This window comes from Anomaloglossus baeobatrachus, chromosome 3 (genome assembly GCF_048569485.1).
Source record: "Anomaloglossus baeobatrachus isolate aAnoBae1 chromosome 3, aAnoBae1.hap1, whole genome shotgun sequence".
Classification (NCBI taxonomy): domain Eukaryota; kingdom Metazoa; phylum Chordata; class Amphibia; order Anura; family Aromobatidae; genus Anomaloglossus; species Anomaloglossus baeobatrachus.
The window spans coordinates 301,174,308-301,200,507 of record NC_134355.1 but is presented as its reverse complement, the minus strand read 5'-3'; the positions used below and the strand labels follow the sequence as shown (position 1 = coordinate 301,200,507).

General features: G+C 53.1%; 1 protein-coding gene across 2 annotated transcripts in view; it reads left to right on the top strand.

Annotated features, from left to right (window-relative positions):
* Positions 1-18,974, top strand: part of HSF2 (heat shock transcription factor 2) — an 84,114-nt gene extending 65,140 nt beyond the window's left edge. For both annotated transcript variants that reach the window (XM_075338292.1, XM_075338291.1), the window contains exons 11-12: positions 17,627-17,711; positions 18,047-18,974. In XM_075338292.1, the coding sequence (XP_075194407.1) occupies positions 17,627-17,711; positions 18,047-18,312 (351 nt within the window). In that variant the 3' untranslated portion in view covers positions 18,313-18,974. The remainder of the gene's footprint in view (positions 1-17,626; positions 17,712-18,046) is intronic.
* The last annotated feature ends 7,226 nt before the right edge of the window (positions 18,975-26,200 follow it).

Here is a 26,200-nt window from a genome sequence, read left to right as displayed (position 1 = left end):
TTTTTTTCCTGAGAAATGATTCAATATGACCTATATAAAATATGCAATAAATATGCAAGTTTGTTATTGCTGTAATCCTACTGACCTGGAGAATGATGCTGACCGCTAACTAACCTTTACAATGAAGACCGTAAAGGCAAAACCCCAAAAAATAGTGGCGGAATTGCATTTTTTTTTTTTTTATTTATTTTTTCTTTATCGTTTCTTTGGGAGACCCAGACCATGGGTGTTTAGCTTCTACCTCCGGAGGACACACAAAGTACTACACTTAAAAGTGTAGCTCCTCCCCCTGAGCTTATACACCCCCTGGTGAGCAGACCCAGCCAGTTTATCGCTTTGTGTTCAGGAGGCATACATCCACACATGCATTCTCATATGATTTTTTCCTTTTGGAACGAGATTGAAGAGTGGGGTCCACGTCTGGACCCCCGGCATGTCCCTTCTCACCCCACTGTGTCGGCGGTGTTGTAAGGTTGATTCCTAGGCTGGAGCCTTTACATGCCGTGCTCCTTCACCATCCCTCCTGGGCTCTGGCTTGAAGTGGGAGCCAGCCCGGTCTCCATGCTTGGCAGGACACCGGTCTCCATCCGCAGCCCTTCAGGACCCTGCTGGACCGGAGCACTCATCCCCAGGGACTTGGCCCTGCGTCTCAGCAGCTAAGTACCTGAGACGTTCAGATTTCGGGGTCCCTGTACTTTATTGTTGGGGGAGAGTATGCTTATTGTGTTTACTGACATTTCCGGCGGGTTCTCTAGCTGTCGCCTGAGAACCGCGCCGATGGTGCCTGCGCGTCGGCCGCGCCGCTCAAATTTAGGCCCCGGCTTCGCCGGAGGCCTAGTTTCTGTTTCACTGCCCTCGCATGTCACTCATGCAGAGGGACAGGCTCGGCTCCTCCCGGCGGCCGTTCTGTAGGTCTCTATGGCCCTTCAGATCCCGCTCCTCAAGCAAGTCCCGCCCCCTCTCTTCGCTCTGGCGGCCATTTTCTCAGCGTTCTCTCTGCGATCAGTCATTGCAGCGCTGGTCTGCATCATCTCTGCTGAGGTGCTGTGCTTGGGGGTCCGGGCTTCGGGATCTGGAGGGCACACAACACCGCTCCAGCGGTCTGGTAAGCCACAACCGGTCTCCGGATGTGGACCTCTGTATATACTCTCTGGGGTTCATTCTCTGTCAGAGCCCCCACTCCAGCAGCATGTCTCACACGAGGAGCAAGGCCCCAAAGCTTTACTCTGTATGCGCTGCATGTAAGCTCCTGCTGCCTGAACCGAGCACCTATCCACATTGTGATGCCTGCTCTACCTTGGCGGTGCCACAGCCTGGAGTCTCTCCCCCAGTGGTCTCTCAGGCTGCTCCTGCTCCTGTGGCTGAGCCCCCGGCCTGGGTAGAGTCCTTTTCTAGGTCTATCTCCCAGTCTTTTGCTGAGTCCATGGGGACTTCTGTCTAGGACTTTGATGAATATGCATCAGCCCCCTTCACAGGGTGCCTCTGCTGCTAGGGGTCCCTCAGGACCGGAGCTCACAGAGGATTCATCATCAGGGCCCAGACCCCGTCCTCCTAAGAAGAGACGCAGGGTTCCCTCTCCCTCCTCCTCCCGTGGCTCTGATTCCAGAGCTGACTTGCTGGATGAGGAGGATGCCTTTACAGGGGGCTCGGAGGCTAACTCCATGTGCCCCATTGATCTGTCCGAAAGTGACTCAGATCTTAGTGACTTGATTGCTTCTATTAATTCTGTACTGGATCTCAATCCGCCAGTATCAGAGGAGCAACCCTCTCTGGCAGAAAAGCACCAGTTTACCTTGCCTAAGAGAGCAAAGAGTGTGTTCTTTAACCACTCCAGTTTTCAGGCCGCTGTGACCAAGCCCAGGGCCTGTCCTGACAAGCGCTTCCCAAAGCGTGGTTCTGATGACCGTTTTCCCTTTCCACCTGAGGTGGTCAAGGAGTGGGCTCAGTCCCCAAAGGTAGACCCTCCGGTGTCTAGGCTCGCAGCCCGGACCGTTGTCGGTGGCTGATGGCACTTCCCTTAAGGATTCCACTGACCGCCAGATTGACCTTCTGGCCAAATCCGTTTATGAAGCGGCGGGGGCCGCGTTTTCTCCGACTTTTGCAGCAGTGTGGGCTCTCAAGGCCATCTCTGCTTCTCTAGAGGAGATGCATTCCCTCACCAGGGAATCTATGCCCGAAATGGATGCCTTAACTTCCCAAGCTTCGGCCTTTTCATCCTATGGCATGTCTGCCATGCTGGAGGCTTCTCACCGCACTGCGGTGGCTTCGGCTAATTCCCTCGCTATCCGCAGAATCTTGTGGCTTCGAGAGTGGAAGGCAGATGCTTCTTCAAAGAAGTACCTTGCTGGGCTCCCTTTTGCTGGGTCCCGGCTGTTCGGAGAACAGCTGGATGAAATTATTAAGGAAGCTACTGGCGGGAAGAGTACTTCCATGCCTCAAACTAAAGCCAGGAAACCTGTCCAGGGTAGGAATCAGTCGAGGTTTCGTTCCTTTCGTTCCTCCAACTGGTCGTCCTCTAAGCCCTCGGCCTCGTCCGCTAACTCAGCCAAGGACCAGAAATCCAACTGGCGCACAAAAGCGCGTCCACAGAAGACCGCAGGAGCTGCTGCCACTAAGGCAGCCTTCTCGTGACTATCTGCCCACTCCAGCAACGTCCTTAGTCGGTGGCAGGCTCTCCCACTTTGGCGACGCTTGGTTTCAACAAGTCTCCGATCAGTGGGTGAGAGTTATCATCTCTCACGGCTACAGGATAGAATTCTCTTCCAGTCCACCAAACAGATTTTTTCTCTCAACTCCCCCCTGCTCCAAGGCCGCCGCCTTCTCACAGGCCATGGCAGCCTTACAGGCCAATGGAGTAATTTTACCGGTTCCCGCCCGGGAACGGTTCAGAGGTTTCTACTCCAATCTCTTCCTAGGTCCCAAAAAGGACGGTACCTTCCGGCCCATCCTGGATCTGAAGCTTCTCAACAAGCATGTTCAGGTGCGGCGCTTTCGCATGGAGTCTCTGCGATCAGTCACTGCCTCTATGTCCCAAAGGGATTTCCTGGCATCCATCGACATCAGAGATGCCTATCTGCATGTGCCAATTGCAGTGTCACACCAGCGTTGGCTACGTTTTGCAGTAGGAGAAGATCACTTCCAATTCGTGGCTCTCCCCTTCGGGTTGGCCACGGCCCCTCGGGTATTCACCAAGGTCATGGCAGCAGTGATTGCAGTTCTGCACCTCCAGGGGTTGGCAGTGATTCCTTACCTGGACGACCTTCTAGTCAAGGCTTCATCCAGCGCAGACTGTCAGCGGAGTGTCTCGCTCACTCTCTCCACTCTAGCTCAATTCGGGTGGCTTGTCAATCTGCCCAAATCCACTCTGACTCCGACCCAGAGTCTCACTTACCTAGGGATGCAGTTCGAGACCTTGACGGCACTTGTGAAGTTGCCATTAGTCAAACAGCAGTCCCTCCAGCTAGCGGTGCGCTCTCTGCTGAGGCCCCGCTGTTATACCCTCAGGCGTCTGATGCAGGTGCTGGGTCAAATGGTGGCGTCCATGGAGGCTGTTCCCTTTGCCCAGTTCCATCTGCGCCCCCTGCAGCTGGACATTCTCCGCTGTTGGGACAAGCGGCCTTCCTCCTTACACAGGTTAGTGGCTCTGTCGCCACAGACCAGGAGCTATCTTCAGTGGTGGCTTCGGCCCCTCTCCCTGTCCCAGGGGCGCTCCTTCCTGGCCCCGTCCTGGGTGATTCTCACCACGGATGCCAGTCTATCCGGCTGGGGAGCGGTATATCTCCACCACAGAGCGCAGGGCACTTGGACTCCGTCCGAGTCAGCCCTTTCAATCAATGTGCTGGAAACCAGAGCCGTGCTTCTAGCTCTCCTAGCTTTTCACCACCTGTTGGCGGGCAGGCACATTCGAGTCCAGTCAGACAACGCGACAGCGGTTGCCTACATCAATCACCAAGGCGGGACACGCAGCGATGTTGTTAGTACAACGCATTCTTCAATGGGCAGAGGACTCAAAGTCCACCATATCCGCAGTCCACATCCCAGGCATGGAAAACTGGGAGGCAGATTATCTCAGCCGTCAAACCGTGGACGGTGGCGAGTGGTCCCTGCACCCGGCAGTGTTTCAGTCAATCTGCCGCAAATGGGGCACTCCGGACGTGGACCTAATGGCATCCCGTCACAACAACAAGGTTCCCGTTTACGTGGCTCGCTCCCACGACCCTCAGGCATTCGCCGCGGACGCACTGGTTCAAGACTGGTCCCAGTTTCGTCTGTCCTACGTGTTTCCCCCTCTAGCTCTCTTGCCCAGAGTTCTGCGCAAGATCAGAATGGAGGGCTGTCGAGTCATCCTCATTGCACCGGACTGGCCCAGGCGAGCTTGGTATCCAGACCTGCTCCATCTGTCCGTAGAGATGCCGTGGCATCTCCCGGACCGTCCAGACCTACTCTCACAAGGTCCGTTTTTCCGCCTGAATTCTGCGGCTCTCAAATTGACGGCGTGGCTCTTGAGTCCTGGATCTTGACGGCTTCTGGTATCCCTCATGAAGTCATCTCCACTATGACTCGGGCCCGTAAGTCTTCCTCCGCTAAGATCTATCACAGGACTTGGAAAATTTTCCTGTCCTGGTGTCGCTCTACTGACCATCCTCCTTGGCCATTCTCCTTGCCGACCCTTCTGTCTTTTCTACAGTCAGGTCTGCAGCTAGGACTGTCCCTCAGCTCTCTCAAGGGACAAGTCTCAGCTCTGTCAGTTCTGTTCCAGCGGCGTCTCGCTCGGCTGGCTCAGGTCTGCACCTTCATGCAAGGCGCGTTTCACATCATTCCGCCTTACCGGCGGCCCTTGGATCCCTGGGACCTTAATTTAGTTCTCACGGTTTTGCAGAAACCCCCCTTTGAGCCTCTTAGGGAGGTCTCTTTGCATCGTCTTTCACAGAAAGTGGTTTTTCTGGTGGCCATAACTTCCATCAGGAGAGTCTCTGATTTTGCCGCGCTCTCTTCGGAGTCACCTTTTCTTTATCCTTCCTATGGGAGACCCAGACATTGGGTGTATAGCTTCTGCCTCCGGAGGACACACAAAGTACTACACTCAAAAGTGTAGCTCCTCCCTCTGAGCTTATACACCCCCTGGAGAACCAGATCTAGCCAGTTTATCGCTTTGTGTTCAGGAGGCATACATCCACACATGCATTCTCATCTGATTTTTCATTTTTGGAAAGAGTTTGAAGAAAAGCGGGTCCAAGCCTGGACCCCCGGCATGTCCCTTCTCACCCCACTGTGTCGGCGGTGCTGTTAAGGTTGATTCCAAGGCTGGAGCCTTACATGCCGTGCTCCTTCACCATCCCTCCTGGGCTCTGGCTTGAAGTGGGAGCCAGCACGGTTCTCCATGCTTGGCAGGAGACCGGTCTCCATCCGCAGCCCTTCAGGATCCTGCTGGACCGGAGCACTCGCCCCCAGGGACTTGGAACCCTGCGTCTCAGCAAGCTAAGTACCTGAGACGTTTATATATGGGGGTCCCTTGTACTTTATTGTTGTGGGAGAGTGTGCTGAGTGATTTTTGTGACATTTCCGGCGGGTTCTCTGGCTGTCGCCTGAGAACCGCGCCGATGGTGCCTGCGTGCCGGCCGCACCGCTCAAATTTAGGCCCCGGCTTCGCCGGAGGCCTACTTTCGGTTTCACTGCCCTCGCATGTCATTCATGCAGAGGGACAGTGCGGCTCCGCCCAGCGGCCGTTCTACACAGGGGAGAGACACTACTCACTGAGTTCATGTCTCCTCCCCTGTAGGTTTCTATGGCCCTCCAGATCCCGCTCTCAGAGTGAGTCCCGCCCCCTCTCTTCGCTCCGGCGCCATTTTCTCAGCGTTCTTCCCTGCGATCAGCACTGGCTGCAGCATCCCTGCTGAGGTGCTTGGGGGTCCGGGCTTTGGGATCTGGAGGGCACACAAACCGCTCCAGCGGTCCGGTAAGCCACAACCTCCGGTTGTGGACCTTCTGTATATACTCTCTGGGGGTCATTCTGGCAGAGCCCCCACTTCAGCAGCATGTCTCACACGAGGAGCAAGGCTCCAAAGCTGTATTCAGTATGCACTGCATGTAAGCGCCTACTGCCTGAACCGAGCACCTATCCACATTGTGATGCCTGCTCTAACCTGACGATGCCTCAGCCTGGAATCTCCCCCCCCCCCCAGTGGTCTCTCAGGCTGCTCCGGTCCCTGTGGCTGAACCCCCGGCTTGGGTAGAATCCTTTTCTAGGTCTATCTCCCAGTCTTTTGCCGACTCCATGGGACAGCTGTCCAGGACTTTGTTGAACATGCATCAGCCCCCTTCACAGGGTGCCTCTGCTGCTAGGGCTCTCTCAGCGGAGCTCACAGAGGATTCATCATCTGGTCCCAGACCCCGTCCTCCTAAAAGGAGACGCAGGGCTCCCTCTCCTTCCTCGTCCTGCGGCTCTGTTTCTTTTTCGCTCCTAATTGGGAGACCCAGACAATTGGGTGTATAGCTACTGCCTCCGGAGGCCGCACAAAGTACTACACTTAAAAGTGTAAGGCCCCTCCCCTTCTGGCTATACACCCCCCCGTGGGAGCACGGGTCCCTCAGTTTTTGCTTTGTGCGAAGGAGGTCAGACACGCACGCATAGCTCCACTATTTAGTCAGCAGCAGCTGCTGACTATGTCGGATGGAAGAAAAGAGGGCCCATACAGGGCCCCCAGCATGCTCCCTTCTCACCCCACTTCCTGTCGGTGATGCTTGTTAAGGTTGAGGTACCCATTGCGGGTACGGAGGCTGGAGCCCACATGCTGATTCCTTCCCCATCCCCATTAGGGCTCTGGGCGAAGTGGGATTTTACCGGTCTCCAGGCACGGAGACCGTGCTCCATCCGCAGCCCCTGGAGAAGCCGCTGGATATGGAGCTGAGTATCGTCAGGGACATGGCCCTGCTCCGTCAAGGTACTCTGTGTCCCCGTGCATACGCGCGCACACCGCAGCATTGCTGGGTGTGTTAGTGCGCCGGGGACAACAGCGCTGCTGCGCTTGTGCCATTTCCTCACTTCAGCTTAGCTGAGTGGGTAGACTCAGGGAGAACGGTCGCGCCGGCGGCTGGGACTTGTGGTGCGCCGGGGACTTCCGCGCTGACCGTGCATATATCACGGCCGCGCTTATTACTACAGTCCCCGGCTTTTGCGGCCTAGTTCGTTCGTTCCCGCCTCCGCACCTGCCAGTCAGGAGGAGGGCGGGACGCTGTACAGAGCATCAGCGCTGAGGGCTGGAGTCTTTTTTTACATACTCCAGCCCTCACACCAGGCACAGTAGGACGCAGTTTCCCGCACTTTGTTTGTGGCACGCCCACGGTCCGCCCCTCTTCACAGAACGCCGGCAGCCATTCCTGCCTGCACGCTGAGCTGCAGAGGGGAGACGGGGAGACCCAGACACGGGATTCTACGGCCTCATACCCGCTGTTCAGCGGGCGGTAAGCAGCCCTCAAGGGCTCACCCCCACTTGTGCCGTTTGTATACTGAGTATTTTGTGTTTGCAAATACTTTGTACTGTACGGTCGCTGGTGATTCTCGGCTATATACCCTCCTAGATTACAAGGAGGCAACAGCATGTCGTCCGCAAAACGCAAGGGTGCCAAGGCACAGACATTATATGCTGCCTGTACCGCATGTGGGGCTGCTCTACCGGCAGGTTCCACTGACCCCCATTGTGTGCAGTGCTCGGCCCCTGTGCAACTTGCACAGCCGGGGCCTCTGCTGGACGTGACCCAGAGTGTACCACCTGTGAATGCTGTCCAGGTGACAGGGACGGAGTTTGCAGCTTTTGCTGACAGATTGTCTATGACCATGTCAAAGATTCTTGAAACATTGCAGTCTAGACCAGTAACTCAGACCATGGACACTGTGGCATCATTGCTCCCTGGTCCCCCTCAGCTGGAACACTTCCAAGCTCCGGGGGTGTCACATGCACCCCAGGGTGACGATTCTGACTCAGACAACAGTCCCAGACAACCTAAGCGGGCTCGTTATGAGGGGCCCTCAACTTCGTCTCACTGGTCAGGATCCCAGCGGGACGAATCTATGGGTGATGAGGCGGATGTAACTGATCAAGATTCTGATCCTGGGACCGCTCTCAATCTGGATACACCGGATGGTGACGCCATAGTGAATGATCTTATAGCGTCCATCAATAGGATGTTAGATATTTCCCCGCCAGCTCCTCCTGCGGAGGAGGCAGCTTCACAGCAGGAGAAATTCCATTTCAGATATCCCAAGCGTAAATTAAGCACTTTTCTGGACCACTCTGACTTTAGAGATGCAATCCAGAAACACCACGCTTATCCTGAGAAGCGGTTTTCTAAACGGCTTAAAGATGCACGCTATCCTTTTCCCCCTGACGTGGTCAAGGGTTGGACCCAGTGTCCCAAGGTGGACCCTCCAATCTCCAGGCTTGCAGCTAGATCTTTAGTTGCAGTAGAAGATGGAGCGGCACTTAAAGATGCCACTGACAGGCAGATGGAGCTCTGGCTGAAATCCATCTATGAAGCTATTGGAGCGTCGTTGGCGCCAGCTTTTGCAGCCGTATGGGCACTCCAAGCCATTTCAGCTGGGCTTATACAAGTCGACTCGGTCACACGTACATCTGCCCCGCAGGTGGCACCATTGACCTCTCAAATGTCTGCATTCGCGTCTTACGCGATTAATGCTGTCCTGGACTCTACGAGCCGTACGGCGGTGGCGTCAGCCAACTCCGTGGTTTTGCGCAGAGCCCTGTGGTTGAGAGAATGGAAGGCAGATTCTGCTTCCAAGAAGTGCTTAACCAGTTTGCCTTTTTCTCGTGACCGATTGTTTGGGGAGCGTTTGGATGAAATCATTAAACACTCCAAGGGTAAGGACTCATCCTTACCTCAACACAGACAAAACAAGCCCCAACAAAGGAGTGGTCAGTCTGGTTTTCGGTCCTTTCGAGGCTCAGCCAGGTCCCAATTCTCCTCGTCCAAAAGGACTCAAAAGGATCAGAGAGGCTCAGATTCTTGGCGGACTCAGTCACGCCCAAAAAAGACAGCAGGAAGAACCGTTACCAAGACGGCTTCCTCATGACTTTCAGCCTCCTCTCTCCGCATCCTCGGTCGGTGGCAGGCTCTCCCGCTTTGGCGACATTTGGCTGTCACAGGTCAAAGACCGTTGGGTGAGGGACATTCTGTCTCACGGGTACAGGATAGAGTTCAGCTCTCGTCCTCCAACTCGTTTCTTCAGAACTTCCCCACCGCCCGACCGAGCCGATGCTCTGCTGCAGGCGGTGGCCGCTCTAAAGGCGGAAGGAGTGGTGACTTCCGTTCCTCTTCAGGAACAAGGTCACGGTTTTACTCCAATCTGTTTGTGGTGCCAAAGAAGGACGGGTCCTTTCGGCCCGTCCTGGATCTAAAGTTGCTCAACAAGCACGTAAAAACCAGGAGGTTCCGGATGGAATCTCTACGCTCCGTCATAGCCTCAATGTCTCAAGGAGATTTCTTAGCATCAATAGACATCAAAGATGCTTATTTTCACGTGCCGATTGCGCCAGAGCATCAGCGTTTTCTACGCTTCGTTATAGAAAGCGAACACCTGCAGTTCGTAGCGTTACCTTTCGGGCTGGCAACAGCCCCTCGGGTCTTCACCAAGGTCATGGCAGCAGTAGTAGCTGTCCTGCACTCACAGGGTCACTCCGTGATCCCGTATTTGGACGATCTACTTATAAAGGCACCCTCTCAAGAGGCATGCCAACACAGTCTGGACGTGGCACTGAAGACTCTCCAGAGTTTCGGGTGGATTATCAACTTTTCAAAGTCAAATCTAACCCCGACCCAATCACTAACATATCTTGGCATGGAGTTTCATACTCTCTCAGCGATAGTGAAGCTTCCACTGGACAAGCAGTGCTCTCTGCAGACAGGGGTGCAATCTCTCCTGCAGAACCAGTCCCACTCCTTGAGGCGCCTCATGCATTTCCTAGGGAAGATGGTGGCAGCAATGGAAGCAGTCCCTTTCGCGCAGTTTCATCTGCGCCCTCTACAATGGGACATTCTCCGCCAATGGGACGGGAAGTCGACGTTCCTCGACAGGGATGTCTCCCTCTCTCAGGCAGCCAAGGACTCTCTCCGATGGTGGCTTCTTCCCACCTCATTGTCAAAAGGAAAGTCGTTCCTACCCCCATCCTGGGCGGTGGTCACGACAGATGCGAGCCTATCAGGGTGGGGAGCAGTGTTTCTTCACCACAGGGCTCAGGGTACGTGGACTCAGAGAGTCCACCCTTCAGATCAATGTTCTGGAAATCAGAGCAGTCTATCTTGCTCTGCGAGCCTTCCAACAGTGGCAAGCCTTTCAAGAAGTCCGGCGGATTCTGACGTGGGTGGAAAACACAGCATCCACCATATCCGCAGTTCACATCCCAAGCGTGGAAAACTGGGAAGCAGACTTTCTCAGTCGCCAGGGCATGGACGCAGGGGAATGGTCCCTTCACCCGGACGTGTTTCAGGAGATCTGTCGCCGCGGGGGGATGCCGGACGTCGACCTGATGGCGTCACGGCACAACAACAAGGTCCCGGTTTTCATGGCACGGTCTCACGATCACCGAGCTCTGGCGGCAGACGCCTTAGTTCAGGATTGGTCGCAGTTCCGACTACCTTATGTGTTCCCACCTCTGGCATTGTTGCCCAGAGTGCTCCGCAAAATCAGGTCCGACTGCCGTTGCGCCATTCTCGTCGCTCCAGACTGGCCAAGGAGGTCGTGGTACCCGGATCTGTGGCATCTCACGGTAGGACAACCGTGGGCGCTACCAGGCCGTCCAGACTTGCTGTCTCAAGGGCCGTTTTTCCATCTGAATTCTGCGGCCCTGAACCTGACTGTGTGGCCATTGAGTCCTGGATCCTAGGGACCTCAGGTTTATCTCATGATGTTGTTGCCACCATGAGACAGGCTAGGAAACCATCCTCCGCCAAGATCTACCACAGAACGTGGAAGATATTCTTATCTTGGTGCTCTGCTCAGGGAGTTTCTCCCTGGCCATTTGCATTGCCTATTTTTCTTTCCTTCCTGCAGTCTGGGTTGGAAAAAGGTTTGTCGCTTAGCTCCCTTAAAGGACAAGTCTCTGCGCTATCCGTATTCTTTCAGAAGCGCCTGGCGCGACTTCCTAAGGTACGCACGTTCCTGCAAGGGGTTTGTCATATCGTTCCCCCTTACAAGCGGCCATTGGAACCCTGGGATCTGAACAAGGTTCTAATTGCTCTCCAGAAGCCACCTTTCGAGCCTATGAAGGAGATTTCTTTTTCTCGGCTTTCACAGAAAGTGGCTTTTCTGGTGGCGGTCACGTCTCTTCGGAGAGTGTCAGAGCTGGCGGCGTTATCTTGCAAATCTCCCTTCCTGGTGTTTCACCAAGACAAGGTAGTACTGCGTCCAATTCCAGAGTTTCTTCCCAAGGTGGTATCTTCCTTTCATCTCAATCAGGATATCACTTTACCATCTTTGTGTCCGCATCCAGTTCTCCAATTTGAAAAGGGTTTGCATCTGTTGGACCTGGTGAGAGCACTCAGGATCTACATTTCCCGCACGGCGCCTCTGCGCCGTTCGGATGCACTCTTTATCCTGGTCGCTGGTCAGCATAAAGGGTCGCAAGCTTCCAAATCCACCCTTGCGCGGTGGATCAAGGAACCAATTCTTCACGCCTACCGTTCTGCTGGGCTTCCGACTCCTTCTGGACTGAAGGCCCATTCTACCAGAGCCGTGGGTGCGTCCTGGGCATTACGGCATCAGGCTACGGCTCAGCAGGTGTGCCAGGCGGCTACCTGGTCGAGTCTGCACACTTTTACCAAGCATTATCAGGTGCATACCTACGCTTCGGCGGATGCCAGCCTAGGTAGACAAGTCCTGCAGGCGGCGGTGGCCCACCTGTAAGAAAGGGCTGCCTGACAGCCCGATCACGAGGTATTCTTTTACCCACCCAGGGACTGCTTTTGGACGTCCCAATTGTCTGGGTCTCCCAATTAGGAGCGAAAAAGAAGAAGGGAATTTTGTTTACTTACCGTAAATTCCTTTTCTTCTAGCTCCAATTGGGAGACCCAGCACCCGCCCTGTTTTTTCTTAGGGTATTTGTTTTTCGGGTGCACATGTTGTTCATGTTGATAAGTTACGTTCTCCGATATTGTTTATCGGATTGAATTTGTTTTTGAAACAGTTATTGGCTTTCCTCCTTCTTGCTTTTGCACTAAAACTGAGGGACCCGTGCTCCCACGGGGGGGTGTATAGCCAGAAGGGGAGGGGCCTTACACTTTTAAGTGTAGTACTTTGTGCGGCCTCCGGAGGCAGTAGCTATACACCCAATTGTCTGGGTCTCCCAATTGGAGCTAGAAGAAAAGGAATTTACGGTAAGTAAACAAAATTCCCTTCTTCAGACGCTGACTCGCGGGACGAGGAGGATGCCTTTACAGGGGGCTCGGAGGCTAACTCCATGTGCCCCATTGATCTGTCCGAAAGTGACTCAGATGTTAGTGATTTGATTGCGTCCATTAATTCTGTACTGGATCTCAATCCGCCAGTATCAGAGGAGCAACCCTCTCTGGCAGAAAAGCACCAGTTTACCTCGCCTAAGAGGACAAAGAGTGTGTTCTTTAACCACTCCAGTTTTCAGGCCGCTGTGTCCAAGCCTAGGGCCTGTCCTGACAAACGCTTCCCAAAGCGTGGTTCTGATGACCGGTTTCCATTTCCACCTGAGGTGGTCAAGGAGTGGGCTCATTCACCAAAGGTAGACCCTCCGGTGTCTAGGCTATCAGACCGGACCGTTGTATCAGTGGCTGATGGCACCTCTCTTAAGGATTCCACTGACCGCCAGGTCGACCTTCTGGCCAAATCTGTATATGAGGTGGCAGGGGCCTCGTTCTCCCCAACTTTTGCAGCAGTGTGGGCTCTCAAAGCCATCTCTGCTTCTCTAGAGGAGATGCATTCCCTCGCCAGGGAATCTATGCCCGAAATGGTTGCTTTAACTTCCCAAGCTTCAGCTTTTTCATCCTATGCCATGTCTGCCATGCTGGAGGCTTCTCACCGCACTGCGGTGGCTTCGGCCAATTCCCTCGCTATCCGCAGGATCCTGTGGCTTCGAGAGTGGAAGGCAGATGCTTCCTCGAAGAAGTTCCTTGCTGGACTCCCTTTTGCTGGGTCCAGGCTGTTCGGTGAACAGCTGGATGAAATTATTAAGGAGGCTACTGGCGGGAAGAGTACTTCCATGCCACAAACCAAAACCAGGAAACCTGTCCAGGGTAGGAATCAGTCGAGGTTTCGTTCCTTTCGTTCCTCCAACTGGTCGTCCTCTAAGCCCTCGGCCTCGTCCACTAACTCAGCCAAGGACCACAAATCCAGCTGGCGCACAAAAGCGCGTCCACAGAAGACCGCAGGAGCTGCTGCCACTCAGGCAGCCTCCTCTTGACTATCTGTCCGCGCCAGCAACGTCCTTAGTCGGTGGCAGGCTCTCCCACTTTGGCGACGTGTGGTTTCAACACGTCTCCGATCAGTGGGTGCGGGATATCATCTCCCATGGCTACAGGATAGAATTCTCTTCCAGCCCGCCAAACAGATTTTTTCTGTCAACTCCCCCCTGCTCCAAGGCCGCCGCCTTCTCTCAGGCCGTGGCATCCTTGCAGGCCAACGGAGTAATTGTACCGGTTCCCGCCCGGGAACGGTTCAGAGGTTTCTACTCGAATCTCTTCCTAGTCCCCAAAAAGGACAGTTCCTTCCGGCCCATCCTGGATCTCGAGCTTCTCAACAAGCATGTTCAGGTGCGGCATTTTCGCATAGAGTCTCTGCGGTCAGTCATTGCCTCAATGACCCAAGGGAATTTCCTGGCATCCATCGACATCAGAGATGCCTATCTGCATGTGCCAATTGCAGTTTCACACCAGCGTTGGCTACGTTTTGCAATCGGAGAGGAACATTTCCAATTCGTTGCTCTCCCCTTCGGGTTAGCCACGGCCCCTCGGGTATTCACCAAGGTCATGGCAGCAGCGGTTGCGGTTCTGCACCTCCAGGGGTTGGCAGTGATTCCTTACCTGGACGACCTACTAGTCAAGGCTTCATCCAGCGCAGACTGTCAGCGGAGTGTCTCGCTCACTCTAGCCCAATTCGGGTGGCTTGTCAATCTGCCCAAATCCACTCTGACTCCGACCCAGAGGCTCACGTACCTAGGGATGCAGTTCGAGACTCTGCCGGCACTTGTGAAGCTGCCCTTGGTTAAACAGCAGTCCCTCCAACTGGCGGTGCGCTCTCTGCTGAGGCCCCGCCGTTATTCCATCAGGCACCTGATGCAGGTGCTGGGTCAGATGGTGGCGTCAATGGGGGCTGTTCCCTTTGCCCAGTTCCATCTGCGTCCTCTGCAGCTGGACATTCTCCGCTGTTGGGACAAGCGGCCTTCCTCCTTGCACAGGTTAGTGGCTCTGTCGCCACAGACCAGGAGCTCTCTTCAGTGGTGGCTTCGGCCCCTCTCTCTGTCTCAGGGGAGCTCCTTCCTGGCCCCGTCCTGGGTGATCCTCACCACGGATGCCAGTCTATCCGGCTGGGGAGCGGTATGTCTCCACCACCGAGCGCAGGGCACTTGGACTCCGTCCGAGTCAGCCCTCTCGATAAATGTGCTGGAAACCAGAGCTGTGCTTCTAGCTCTCCTAGCCTTTCACCACCTGTTGGCGGGCAAGCACATTCGAGTCCAGTCAGACAACGCGACAGCGGTTGCCTACATCAATCACCAAGGCGGGACACGCAGCCGCCTGGCAATGTTGGAGGTTCAGCGCATCCTTCAATGGACGGAGGACTCCAAGTCCACCATATCCGCAGTCCACATCCCAGGCGTGGAAAACTGGGAAGCAGATTATCTCAGCCGTCAAACCGTGGACAGTGGTGAGTGGTCCCTGCATCCGGCAGTGTTTCAGTCAATCTGCCGCAAGTGGGGCACTCCGGAAGTGGACCTAATGGCATCCCGTCACAACAACAAGGTTCCGGTTTACGTGGCTCGCTCCCACGATCCTCAGGCCTTTGCAGCGGACGCTCTGGTTCAAGACTGGTCCCAGTTTCGTCTGTCCTACGTGTTTCCCCCTCTAGCTCTCTTGCCCAGAGTTCTGCGCAAGATCAGAATGAAGGGCCGTCGAGTCATCCTCATTGCTCCGGACTGGCCCAGGCGAGCTTGGTACCCAGACCTGCTCCATCTGTCCGTAGAGGTGCCGTGGCATCTTCCGGACCGTCCAGACCTTCTCTCACAAGGTCCGTTTTTCAGCCAGAATTCTGCGGCTCTCAGATTGACGGCGTGGCTCTTGAGTCCTGGATCTTGACGGCTTCTGGTATCCCCCCTGAAGTCATCTCCACTATGACTCGGGCCCGTAAGTCTTCCTCTGCCAAGATCTATCACAGGACTTGGAAGATTTTCCTGTCCTGGTGTCGCTCTTCCGGCCATTCTCCTTGGCCTTTTTCCTTGCCGACCCTTCTGTCCTTTCTACAGTCCGGTCTGCAGCTGGGACTGTACCTCAACTCTCTCAAGGGACAAGTCTCGGCTCTGTCAGTGCTGTTCCAGCGGCGTATCGCCCGGCTGGCTCAGGTCCGCACCTTCATGCACGGTGCGTCTCACATCATTCCGCCTTACAGGCGGCCCTTGGATCGCTGGGACCTCAATTTGGTTCTCACGGTTTTGCAGAAACCCCCCTTTGAGCCTCTTAGGGAGGTTTCTTTGTCTCGTCTTTCACAGAAGGTGGTCTTTCTAGTGGCCATAACTTCCCTCAGGAGAGTCTCTGTTTTGGCTGCGCTCTCTTCGGAGTCACCTTTTTTGGTTTTTCATCAAAACAAGGTGGTTCTCCGTCCGACTCCGGACTTTCTCCCTAAGGTGGTTTGTCCTTTCCACCTTAACCAGGACATTACCCTACCTTCCTTTTGTCCGGCTCCTGTTCATCGCTTTGAAAAAGCGTTGCATACTCTGGATCTGGTGCGGGCGCTCCGGATCTATGTGTCTCGCACCGCTGCTCTTAGGCGGTGCACCTCTCTTTTTGTGCTAACCACAGGTCGGCGTAAGGGCCTCTCTGCTTCTAAGCCGACCTTAGCCCGTTGGATTAGGTCGACCATTTCGGATGCCTACCAGTGTTCTCAGGTGCCTCCCCCGCCGGGGATCAAGGCACACTAGACCAGAGCTGTCGGTGCCTCTTGGGCTTTCAGGCACCAGGCTACGGCTCAGCAAGTCTGTCAGGCTGCCATTTGGACTAGCCTGCATACCTTTTCAAAGCACTACCAAGTGCATGTTCATGCTTCGGCAGATGCGAGCTTGGGCAGACGCATCCTTCAGGCGGCTGTCGCCCACTTGTGAAGTTAGGCTCCACCTACTTCTCAGTTTTTCTGTTTATTCCCACCCATGGACTGCTTTTGAGACGTCCCAATGTCTGGGTCTCCCATAGGAACGATAAAGAAAAAGAGAATTTTGTTTACTTACCGTAAATTCTTTTTCTTATAGTTCCGTATTGGGAGACCCAGCACCCTCCCTGTTGCCTGTTGACCGTTTCTTGTTCCGCGTGTTATCACCGGCTGTTGTCGTAGACAGAGTCTCCGGTTGTTCCGGTTCTTGCTCTGTTTTTACTTGTGGGTGGCTATTCTCCTTCAGCTTTTGCACTAAACTGGCTGGGTCTGCTCACCAGGGGGTGTATAAGCTCAGGGGGAGGAGCTACACTTTTAAGTGTAGTACTTTGTGTGTCCTCCGGAGGTAGAAGCTAAACACCCATGGTCTGGGTCTCCCAATACGGAACTATAAGAAAAAGAATTTACGGTAAGTAAACAAAATTCTCTTTTTTTTCTCACAATTACATCGGAGCACGGAGCTGCTGTATTGTACTTGGGTATGTTTGGCTCTAACAGTTTGGAGAGTGGACTATATTGAGAGACTTAAGCTGCTTTCACACCTCCGGTTTTTCCTGTGCAGCACAATACGGCGCTTTGCAGAAAAACCGCAACCGTTTTTTGGGGTTTTTTTTGCCGCCGGTTGCGTTTTTTTTGCATAGACTTTCATTAGTGCTGAATTGTGGCGCATGGGCTTGCGTTCGGTCCGGTTTTTGCCGCTTGCGGCAGATTTAGCCAATGTGGCGTCCGGATGGAATGCTGCCTGGCACGTTTTTTTGTCCGGCAAAAAAACCGTTGCATTGCCCGGATCTGCAATGCATGCCTATGGACGCCGCATCCTGCGGCAAACACCGCATCCGGCCGCCGCATGCGTTTTTTTCCACTGCGCATGCTCAGTAGCGTGCCGCAAGCGGCAAAAAACGGACGGGCCGCATGTCAAAAACTTATGCAAAGGATGCGGTTTTGTCGCCGCATCCGTTGCATAGGTTTTAGAGCCGCATTGGCCGGCTCTGCTAAAACCGGAGGTGTGAAAGCAGCCTTATCCTTTCCTCCAATTGATTGTACATACGGAGAGACCAAACAAGAGAAACCTGTCAATCAGCTGGAGCGGGGCAGGGAAAATGATGAGAAAAGATAAGCAAAGGATAAAATGCGGTCCTCATAACCTGTACGGATGTTTCCTCTGTTTCTGTATAATATGGGTCATTCTTTACTATGATGGTGTAGTGAAGGTTATTTCTCCTTGTTTTACAGCTGGAGACCAAAGGGAAGGAGCCTTTTAGAAATGGTGACGCTTTTCCTGAGTCCCCTTATTCTTCAGAGGATAGCCGGAAATTTGGTAAGTTTTTCGGTGTGATGACCATTTACAGCATTTCACTCTGGATCCTGTAATTCTGCAGGGGCCGGCTGACCGCTCCTCTGTCTGTTTGTCCATCGCAAGACCAGTTCATTAGATTGCATCAAAATGGGCAGTGACAGTCCTGGTGAATTAGTCTTTAACACTAGAAGTCCCAGAAAGGGGTCATTTAACATTTCTACCTTTTTGGAATCCATAGAGGTCAAAATTCCTGGGACCTCTAGTGTTAAAAGGCTCCTACCAGTCATTTCTATGTGATCCAGCTCTTGATTCTCCCTTTCTGGTTTTCCTTATCTGTTGCATTTCTATGTTTTCAGATCAGCAACTCGTACAGTACACCACGTATCCATTGATGGCTTTCCTGGACAGCGACCCTGGCACCTTCATTTCGGAGACGCAGACAAGCAAGACTCATGAAATGGACAATCTTTTGGAATCCAGTCTGGACTCCCAGCCGACACAGAGTAAACTGGTGCGCCTAGAGCCCCTGACTGAGGCGGAGGCCAGCGAAGCTACCCTGTTTTATTTATGTGAACTCGCCCCTTCGGCCCTGGACAATGATATGCCTCTGCTGGACAATTGAAGTGGTGGGCTACCACATACCTGTATATATTCATCAAAATGATGAACTATTTATTGAAGTATCATTTTGGTACTGTTTCTCCTCTTGTTTTTTTGCAATTTTCAGACACTGGTATTTTACATTTTGTTTTCTGCACAATAACCTGTTAGTTTTAGGAACAAATAACAATTGTTTTATAATCCAAGTTGTTTTTTTGCTGTTTGATCAGTTAGACTCCAAGCTCCAATATAACATTTCCTAATGTGTATGTAGGCCTGCTCTATGGTGTCCAAAAAGGTAACAACTTCCACAAGCATTTACAAGACTGCCCTCCTATAGCGTATAATGCCCCATGCATTTTTCTTGGTAAGCATCACTACATAGGGAGCAGTGTGCCTTGTTTTAGAGCAGGAGAACGTATGTATATATACACACAATGCTCAAAATATATACTGTCCGTACGATGGCTATGGAATGTGCAAGAACACGAGAGCTGGGAACTAAAGTGCCTGTCCTTTTAGTGTGCTTTCCACAGCAGTTTTATTTCAAGGGACCAATGAATTTCACTGTTCAAGAGTAAATTGTGGATCTTCTATGTAAACCCGCTAATGCACTACTTACAGAAGGAGGCTATGCCACGGCAGTGACTTCTTTTACCTAAATAAACTGATCTGTCCGTTGAATGTTGTACTTCATTTTAAAACAAATAATTGCTGCTTAACCCCTTTAGGACCAAGCAGTTTTTCATTTTTGCACTTTCATTTTATCCTCCCCCTTCTTCTAAGATCTGTAACATTACTTTTCAGCTGACACAGACATATGATGGCTTTTTGGGACTAGTTGAACTTTTGAATGACGCCATCCATCTTACCACATGGGTGGCGTCATTCAAAAGTTCAACTATTTTTATGGTAGATACCATGCTTTACATTTTATTGCATTTTTCTATAGACTTGTGGTAACCAAAAACGCTCAATTCTGGCGCTTAACTACTTTTATGTTTAGAGCGTTTGGACACAGCAATACCACATTTGCTTTTTTTTTAATTTTTTTTCATCATTGTTACCTGGGGGGAAGAAGGGGTGGGGGGTGATGTTTTAGACATTTATTGATTTATTTATTTTACTTTGTAAAACTGAGAGTCTGATAATTTGTACCATGTACAGCAATACACCACATTATTGTTGTATATAGTAAAAATCACTGTCTTCTATGGTTACAGGCTGGACATCAAAGAATCAATCACCGCACCCCATCAGCGACCCCAGGGAGGCTCCCAAACTAACATCCAGGCCAGATTTTAGTGCTTAAATACTGCAGTCATCATTTGACAGTGGCATTTAGGAGGTTAACAGCAGCGATCAGATTTCTGCTGTTAGAGACAGATGCCAGCTATAAAATATGGCAAACATCCGCCCTGTGTGGAGCAGGCACTGCTTTTGAGCTTTTCCAAAGTCCCTGACAAGTTACATGACTGATATATCCATCATGGAGCTTTAAAGGGAACCAGTCACCAGGATGTTCCTATATAACCTAAAGCCAGTGCTATACTGGCACTATCATTCTGATTCTATACATACCTTTAGTTGTCAGTTCGGATGTATAGTTTTTGAAACACAAGCAAGTAAAGCTTGTAAAATGAACAGTTTTTCGATTGACAGCAGCTGCAGCAGTTAATAGCTTGGGTGGGGTTTGATGATAATTCCTGCCCCCTTTCTGTTTTTCCTCCCCCAATCTATTATTTATGCAAATTCCATTATAGAGGCATTTTACTAATGGTTGTGGCTAAATCATGGTGGCTAGAAGGACCTTGCTGATGTCATACCCATGTGACCAGAAGGGGCAGGGCCTCAGCCAACATAGCTGATACCAGGAAGCAATATTATTGTTCTGTTGGCTGAGGCCTCAACCCTTCTTGATTTTATCAAAACTGCAGCATGGTAAAGAAGTCTTCAAAACACAGGTTTTGCTGTAGAATATATGTGATTTGTCTACAGTAGATAGTGTAATAATACATGGTAAAATCAGCATAAATGAGTACACCACTTTGAAAAGTAAGATTTTTTATTTTCCCTTCACCATGACAGTGCCATCAGAGAGATGTCCGCCCATCTTAGGACAGGAAACCCACTGAAATAAAAGGGCAGCATCTCTCTACCGCATCAGTTTTCGGTTTCCTGTCCCAGGATGGGAGACCAAGAAAGAGCTGTGGCGCTGCCACAGTGAAGGTGGCAGATCCTAGGACTGCGAGAAGCTGGAGAAATACGGGGCTCCATGGCCTCAGCCCTGGATGCACCCTCGAGGGGTTTCTTCCCGGTGAGGGCAGGAAACTGGGCAAGCACCTGACACAAGCGGCCTGGTTCGGCGCCCGGCAGCTGTAAATGCCAGAGCCACCATTTCCTCCCCGGTCCCTGCTCGGTGGCTGTCCCAGCAGGTGGAACGCGCGGCATCTGCTTCCTCTCGCTTCAGGAAGTCGGCTGGAAGGGACATCAGATTTCAGCATCGCCTCTGCGCGTGGGCGGCAAGATGGCGCTGCTCACCGCTTACTGCCCCCCCCAGGGATAAAAGGCTGAACTCATCTGGTCCCTAGTTGCTCTAGCCTGCTGATCCCCTAGGTATGATGGAGGAATCACGGGAAGCATCCTGCGAGCATGAAGAGAGCTAACAGCATGTGGAGCACAAAAATCAATCCCCAAAGCGGTCACAGCATCAAGGGAGCGGCAGAAGTCGTTCCAGTCGGGGTAGTCTTCCACAAAGGTCTTCGGCTCGCAGGAGTTCCCAGAGGTCCCCTCGTTCACCTGAACCGGAGAAGCCTAGGAAGAAGTCAGCCAAGTCCAAGCTTAAGGAATGTCCCTTGTGTAGAGCCTCGTTGCCTTCTGACTACCAGAAGGGGTTATGTGGGACTTGCATTCAGAAGACTGTGGCGGAGGAGGGACCAGATCTTGCTAGCAGCCTAAAGGACGCCTTCCGAAAGGAAGTTCGAGAAATCCCTTAAGGGATTTGCTTTTCCAGCCGTCCCTGCCACCTCAGCCAGATCTGCAGGGGAGATGTCTGCGTCTGATTCAGGTTCATCCTCTTCTTCTTCTGTATCAGCATCTGAGGAAGATGTGGGGAGGTAAACCATGTTTCCAGGAGGACTATTTCTGTCTGTGGGACCATTGTCCTAAAAGTGATGTAGCCGTGACTAAGACGGCAAAACAATCCTCCCTCCCATTTGAAGATATGGGGTCTTTGAAGGATTCGTTGGACCAGAAAGCAGACACATATCTTGGCTCAGCTTGGAAAACATCCGCGGGAGCACTCCGGCCAGCTGTCGCTGGTACCTGCTTAGCCCAATCCCTGATGGTCTGGCTCCAGAAACTCGAGGATCTGATTTAAGGAAGAAGCCCCTTGTGATCAACTTCTTGCGGCTATCCCCAGAGCGAAAGGAGCGTGCAGCCTTCCTGGCTGATGTGTCGGCAGACACTCTGAGGTTATCTGCCAAGTCGGCAGCTCTATCAAACTCGGCAAGGCGGTCACTCTGGTTGAAAGGGTGGCCAGGCAACTCAGTCTAAGTCAAAGCTTTGTGCCATGCCTTGCAAGGGGGAGTACCTTTTCGGTAAGCCACTCGACATCCTGGAGAAGGCAGGTGACAAAAAGAAAGGGTTTCTCTGACGCCTCATTGGGGGACACAGGACCATGGGTGTTATGCTGCCTATCCATAGGAGGACACTAAGTAGATGCAAAAAGCATAGCTCCTCCTCTGCAGTATACACAGCCTGACTGGGCCAGGCAACCTCAGTTTTAGCTTAGTGTCTGTAGGAGGCACATCCTTTCAAGGTCTTGTTATTTTTTGAGGGCGACGGTTTCCCTTAGGGACCGATCTCCCAATACCATCAACGGGCGGGAACGTGGAGTGTTGCCTCCACGTACCCCCTCCTGCGACGCTGGATCCTGGGCTGCCTTTTACTGGACGACTGGTCCCACAGGCACCGATTTTCCAGAGCCCAGGGCAGAGGCACAATTCCTCAGCCCCTCTTTGCAGGCTCTGAGTTGATACATTGCACTGTGTGGCCGGACACAGCAGGCTGACTCTGCTATTCCCATCTGCCTGGACTGAAGCAGTGTTAAGGTGAGATCCCCCTGACTGGTTTCCCAGACAAAGGGAGAAAGACGGTGCAGGGAAGGCTCCCAGGACTGCTGAATTTACAGTCTTTATTCCCACCATAGCTGTGTGCTGGCTGGAGGAGGGGAAAGTCCCTTGCTGATTGCAGGGAATCCTGCAGAGATAATCTAACGGTGGCGGGGGGAGGGCTCCCAGGGCTCATAAACTCAGTGTTTATTCCCTCTAGCTGCGTGCTGGCTGGAGGAGGGGGATCTTGCTGATTGCAGGGACTCCTGCAGAGATAATCTACTGGTAGCTGTGTGCTGACTGAAGGGAGGGGGGAAAAAAACTCACAGAAACTCCCTTCCCGCCGTTTTTTTTTCCTGTCGACAGCAGGGGGGCACACTGACTTCTTCTTGGCGCTCTTTTAGCGCTAGGCCCCGCCAACCCCGGGGAAAACGCGCGAAGATCTCCACAGAGACTCCTTCCTGAGGACGCAGGGCCATCGGCTGATTCTGGTGAGGTACACCGAAGCAAATACAATCCTTGCTTCCTACTGCTTCACTTGTAGCTCTGCATATCATTGCTCCCCCTCCTAGCACTCCTATTAGAAACATGCAGAATTCTAAGGGTACTAAGAGTGCTAAGGCTCACATAGTCTATTATTCAGCCTGCACTGACTGCCACGCTGAGCTACCATGTAAACACACCTCTTCTCTCTGTGAGTCCTGTGCACCTATAGCCCCCCCAAGACCCCCCCGCCACCACCACCGCAACCATCAACCCAGCGCCTAGGGCTCCCAGCCCACGGGAATGGGCACAGTTTCTGTCCCAATCCATGGAAAAACTGTCACAGAACCTGGTGCTGGCTATGCAAGGTCGTCCTCCACACCCTTCTGGGCCCCTGGACGGAACGCAGTCTGAGGATACCCCTATGGAGGATTTTTGTGAGGTAATCCGGGCCCATGCTTCACCGGTTGCAGGGATCAGGAAAAGAGCACACGACCGGGTGTCTCCAGCACTCTCTCATGGCTCCCAGGGCTCTCCCTCGGGAGCACACAGGGCAGGCTCTCCCACACGCCCCACGGCTTCTGAAGAGCTGGAGGAGGGAGAATGCTGTTTGTACCAGGATGATTCCTTGGTTTCACTCTCCCCAGATGATCAAACTGCAATAGACTCCCTTATAGCAGCAATCAACCAAACTCTGCATGTGGAGGATCTCCCATCCACTACCACTGACCATGTGGTCTCCTTTAAGAGGGCAAGGAAACCCCAAAAGGTTTTCGCTGATCACCCAGAGTTTCAGGATATCCTCACAAAGCAAAGGGAGAAGCCTGACAGGCGCTTCGGTGACCGTAAACTCATGGAGTCCAGCCGGTACCGGGACCCTTTTGCCTCACCTGCCCCTAAGGGCTGGACCGATCCACCCTCGGTCGACCCCCCCCCGGTCTCCCGCCTTGCCACAAAAACGATCCTGTCTTTACCAGATGGTTCCTCCATCAAGGACCCGACAGACAGGTGGAGCACCTCGCCCACTCTGCCTTTGAGGCTGCAGGTTCCTCCCTCTCGCCCTCCTTTGCCTCTGTGTGGGTCGCAAAGGCGATCTCGGTCTGGGCAGAATCCCTTAACAGTTCGTTTGAGGAATCCCAGTTCCTTCATACCGTCACAGGTAACAGCTCAAATTGTCGCTGCGGCGGAGTACCTCATGCAGGCCTCCATTGATGCTGCTACCTGCGCAGCTTTTGCCGCCACAAATACCACAGCCATCCGTAGAGCTCTCTGGCTCCGACAATGGCGAGCGGACTCTGCTTCCAAGATGTCTCTCACGGGCCTTCCCTTTTTTCCAGACCGATTGTTTGGCGAACGTCTGGACAAGCTCATTTCTGACGCCACGGGAGGAAAAAGTACCTCCCTTCCCCAGCTGAAGCCCAGGACGACCTTCACCAGACGTCCACAGTCCTCGTTCCGCTCCTTTCTGAACTCATTTGGTTGGTCGACATTCCGCTCTGCCCCCGCCACTAGCCGCGGACTACGCAGGGACCGACCTTCTCAGCTCTCCCCGAAACCCACTTCGTCATGGCAGCCTAGACCGAAACAGTCCAGGACTAGGGAGACTCGGCCACGACGATTTCCCCCCTCATGACTCCTTTGGCGCCCCGGAAGACACACTCATTGTAGGAGGTCGACTGCGGCTCTTTCAACACATCTGGGCTGCCGCCTCAGATGACAAATGGGTGCAAGACCTTGTGTCTTCCGGTTACCACATAGAATTTCGGACCAGACCCCCGAGTTGGTTCCTTCTCTCAAACCCCCCAAAGACTCGAAAACGACGCGAGGCCTTTTTCTCAGCAATCCACTTGCTCCAAACAGCAGGAGTGATAATACCAGTCCCGGACGACGAGAAGCTCAGGGGTTTTTATTCCAACCTCTTTGTGGTCCCCAAAAAGGATGGGTCAGTTCGACCCATCCTGGACCTCAAACACCTGAACAAACATGTGCACGTACGGAGATTCAGAATGGAGTCCCTAAGGTCCATTATTGCATCCATGGTCGAAGGGGAATTCCTCGCCTCCATAGACATCAAGGACGCGTACCTGCACATACCCATCGCTCCAGATCACCAAAAGTTCCTCCGCTTCGCAGTTCAGGACTCCCATTTTCAATTCGTAGCCCTACCCTTCGGCCTTGCCACAGCACCAAGGGTGTTCACCAAAGTCATGGCGGCCGCGATGAGCGTCCTTCACGCCAGGGGAGTAGTCGTTCTCCCTTACTTGGACGACCTCATCAAGGTCCCCTCCTTCCGCGACTGCTCAACTAGCGTACAGATCACCGTGGACACCCTATCCCGCTTAGGGTGGCTACTGAATCTAGACAAATCATCCCCGGTCCCAGCACGATCCATCACCTTCCTGGGCATGTCCCTGGACACCCGTCGGGGCTTGATCTATCTCTCTCAGGACAAGGCGATCGCTCTTCGACAAGCGGTACGCTGCCTTCTACGTCCTCCGTCTCGCTCCATTCGATTCAGCATGAAGGTGCTCTGCAGGATAGTGGCGGCTATGGAGGCAGTACCTTTTGCTCAACTGCACCTCCGCCCACTGCAGCTAGCCCTTCTAGCTGCCTGGGACAAGAGCCCCTTCTCCCTGGACAAACCTCTTCACCTGACGCCTTCAGTCAGGTATGCACTCCGCTGGTGGCTTCGGTCCTCAGACCCTATCGAAGGGGAGATCTTTTCTCCCAGTGAACTGGCTGGTCCTGACCACGGACGCCAGCCTCCTAGGCTGGGGAACAGGGTACCGGCACCACACAGCTCAAGGACGTTGGATGCCCCAGGAGTCTTCCCTACCCATAAACATCCTGGAAATCAGCGCGATCTTCCTCGCACTCAGGGCGTTCTTCCCTCTGCTAGCGGGTCGCCAGATTCGAGTCCAATCGGACAATGCGACAGCTGTAGCCTATATCAATTGGCAGGGGGGCACTCGCAGCAAAGCGGCTTACCTCGAGGCCCACAAGATCCTCAGCTGGGCTGAATCGACAGGGTCAGTGATATCAGCGGTACACATACCGGGGGTAGAGAACTGGGCAGCAGACTTTCTAAGTCGCCAAGGCCTAGACGCCGGAGAATGGTCTCTCCACCCAGAAGTGTTTCTACACATCTGCACTCTCTGGGGCTCACAAACGTGGATCTAATGGCCTCAAGGTTGAACGCAAAGGTACCCACGTTCATAGCCAGGTCACGTGACCCCCAGTCCATCGGCGCGGATGCTCTAGTCTGCTCCTGGCACCACTTCCGCCTGCCTTACATATTTCCACCTCTACCCCTGC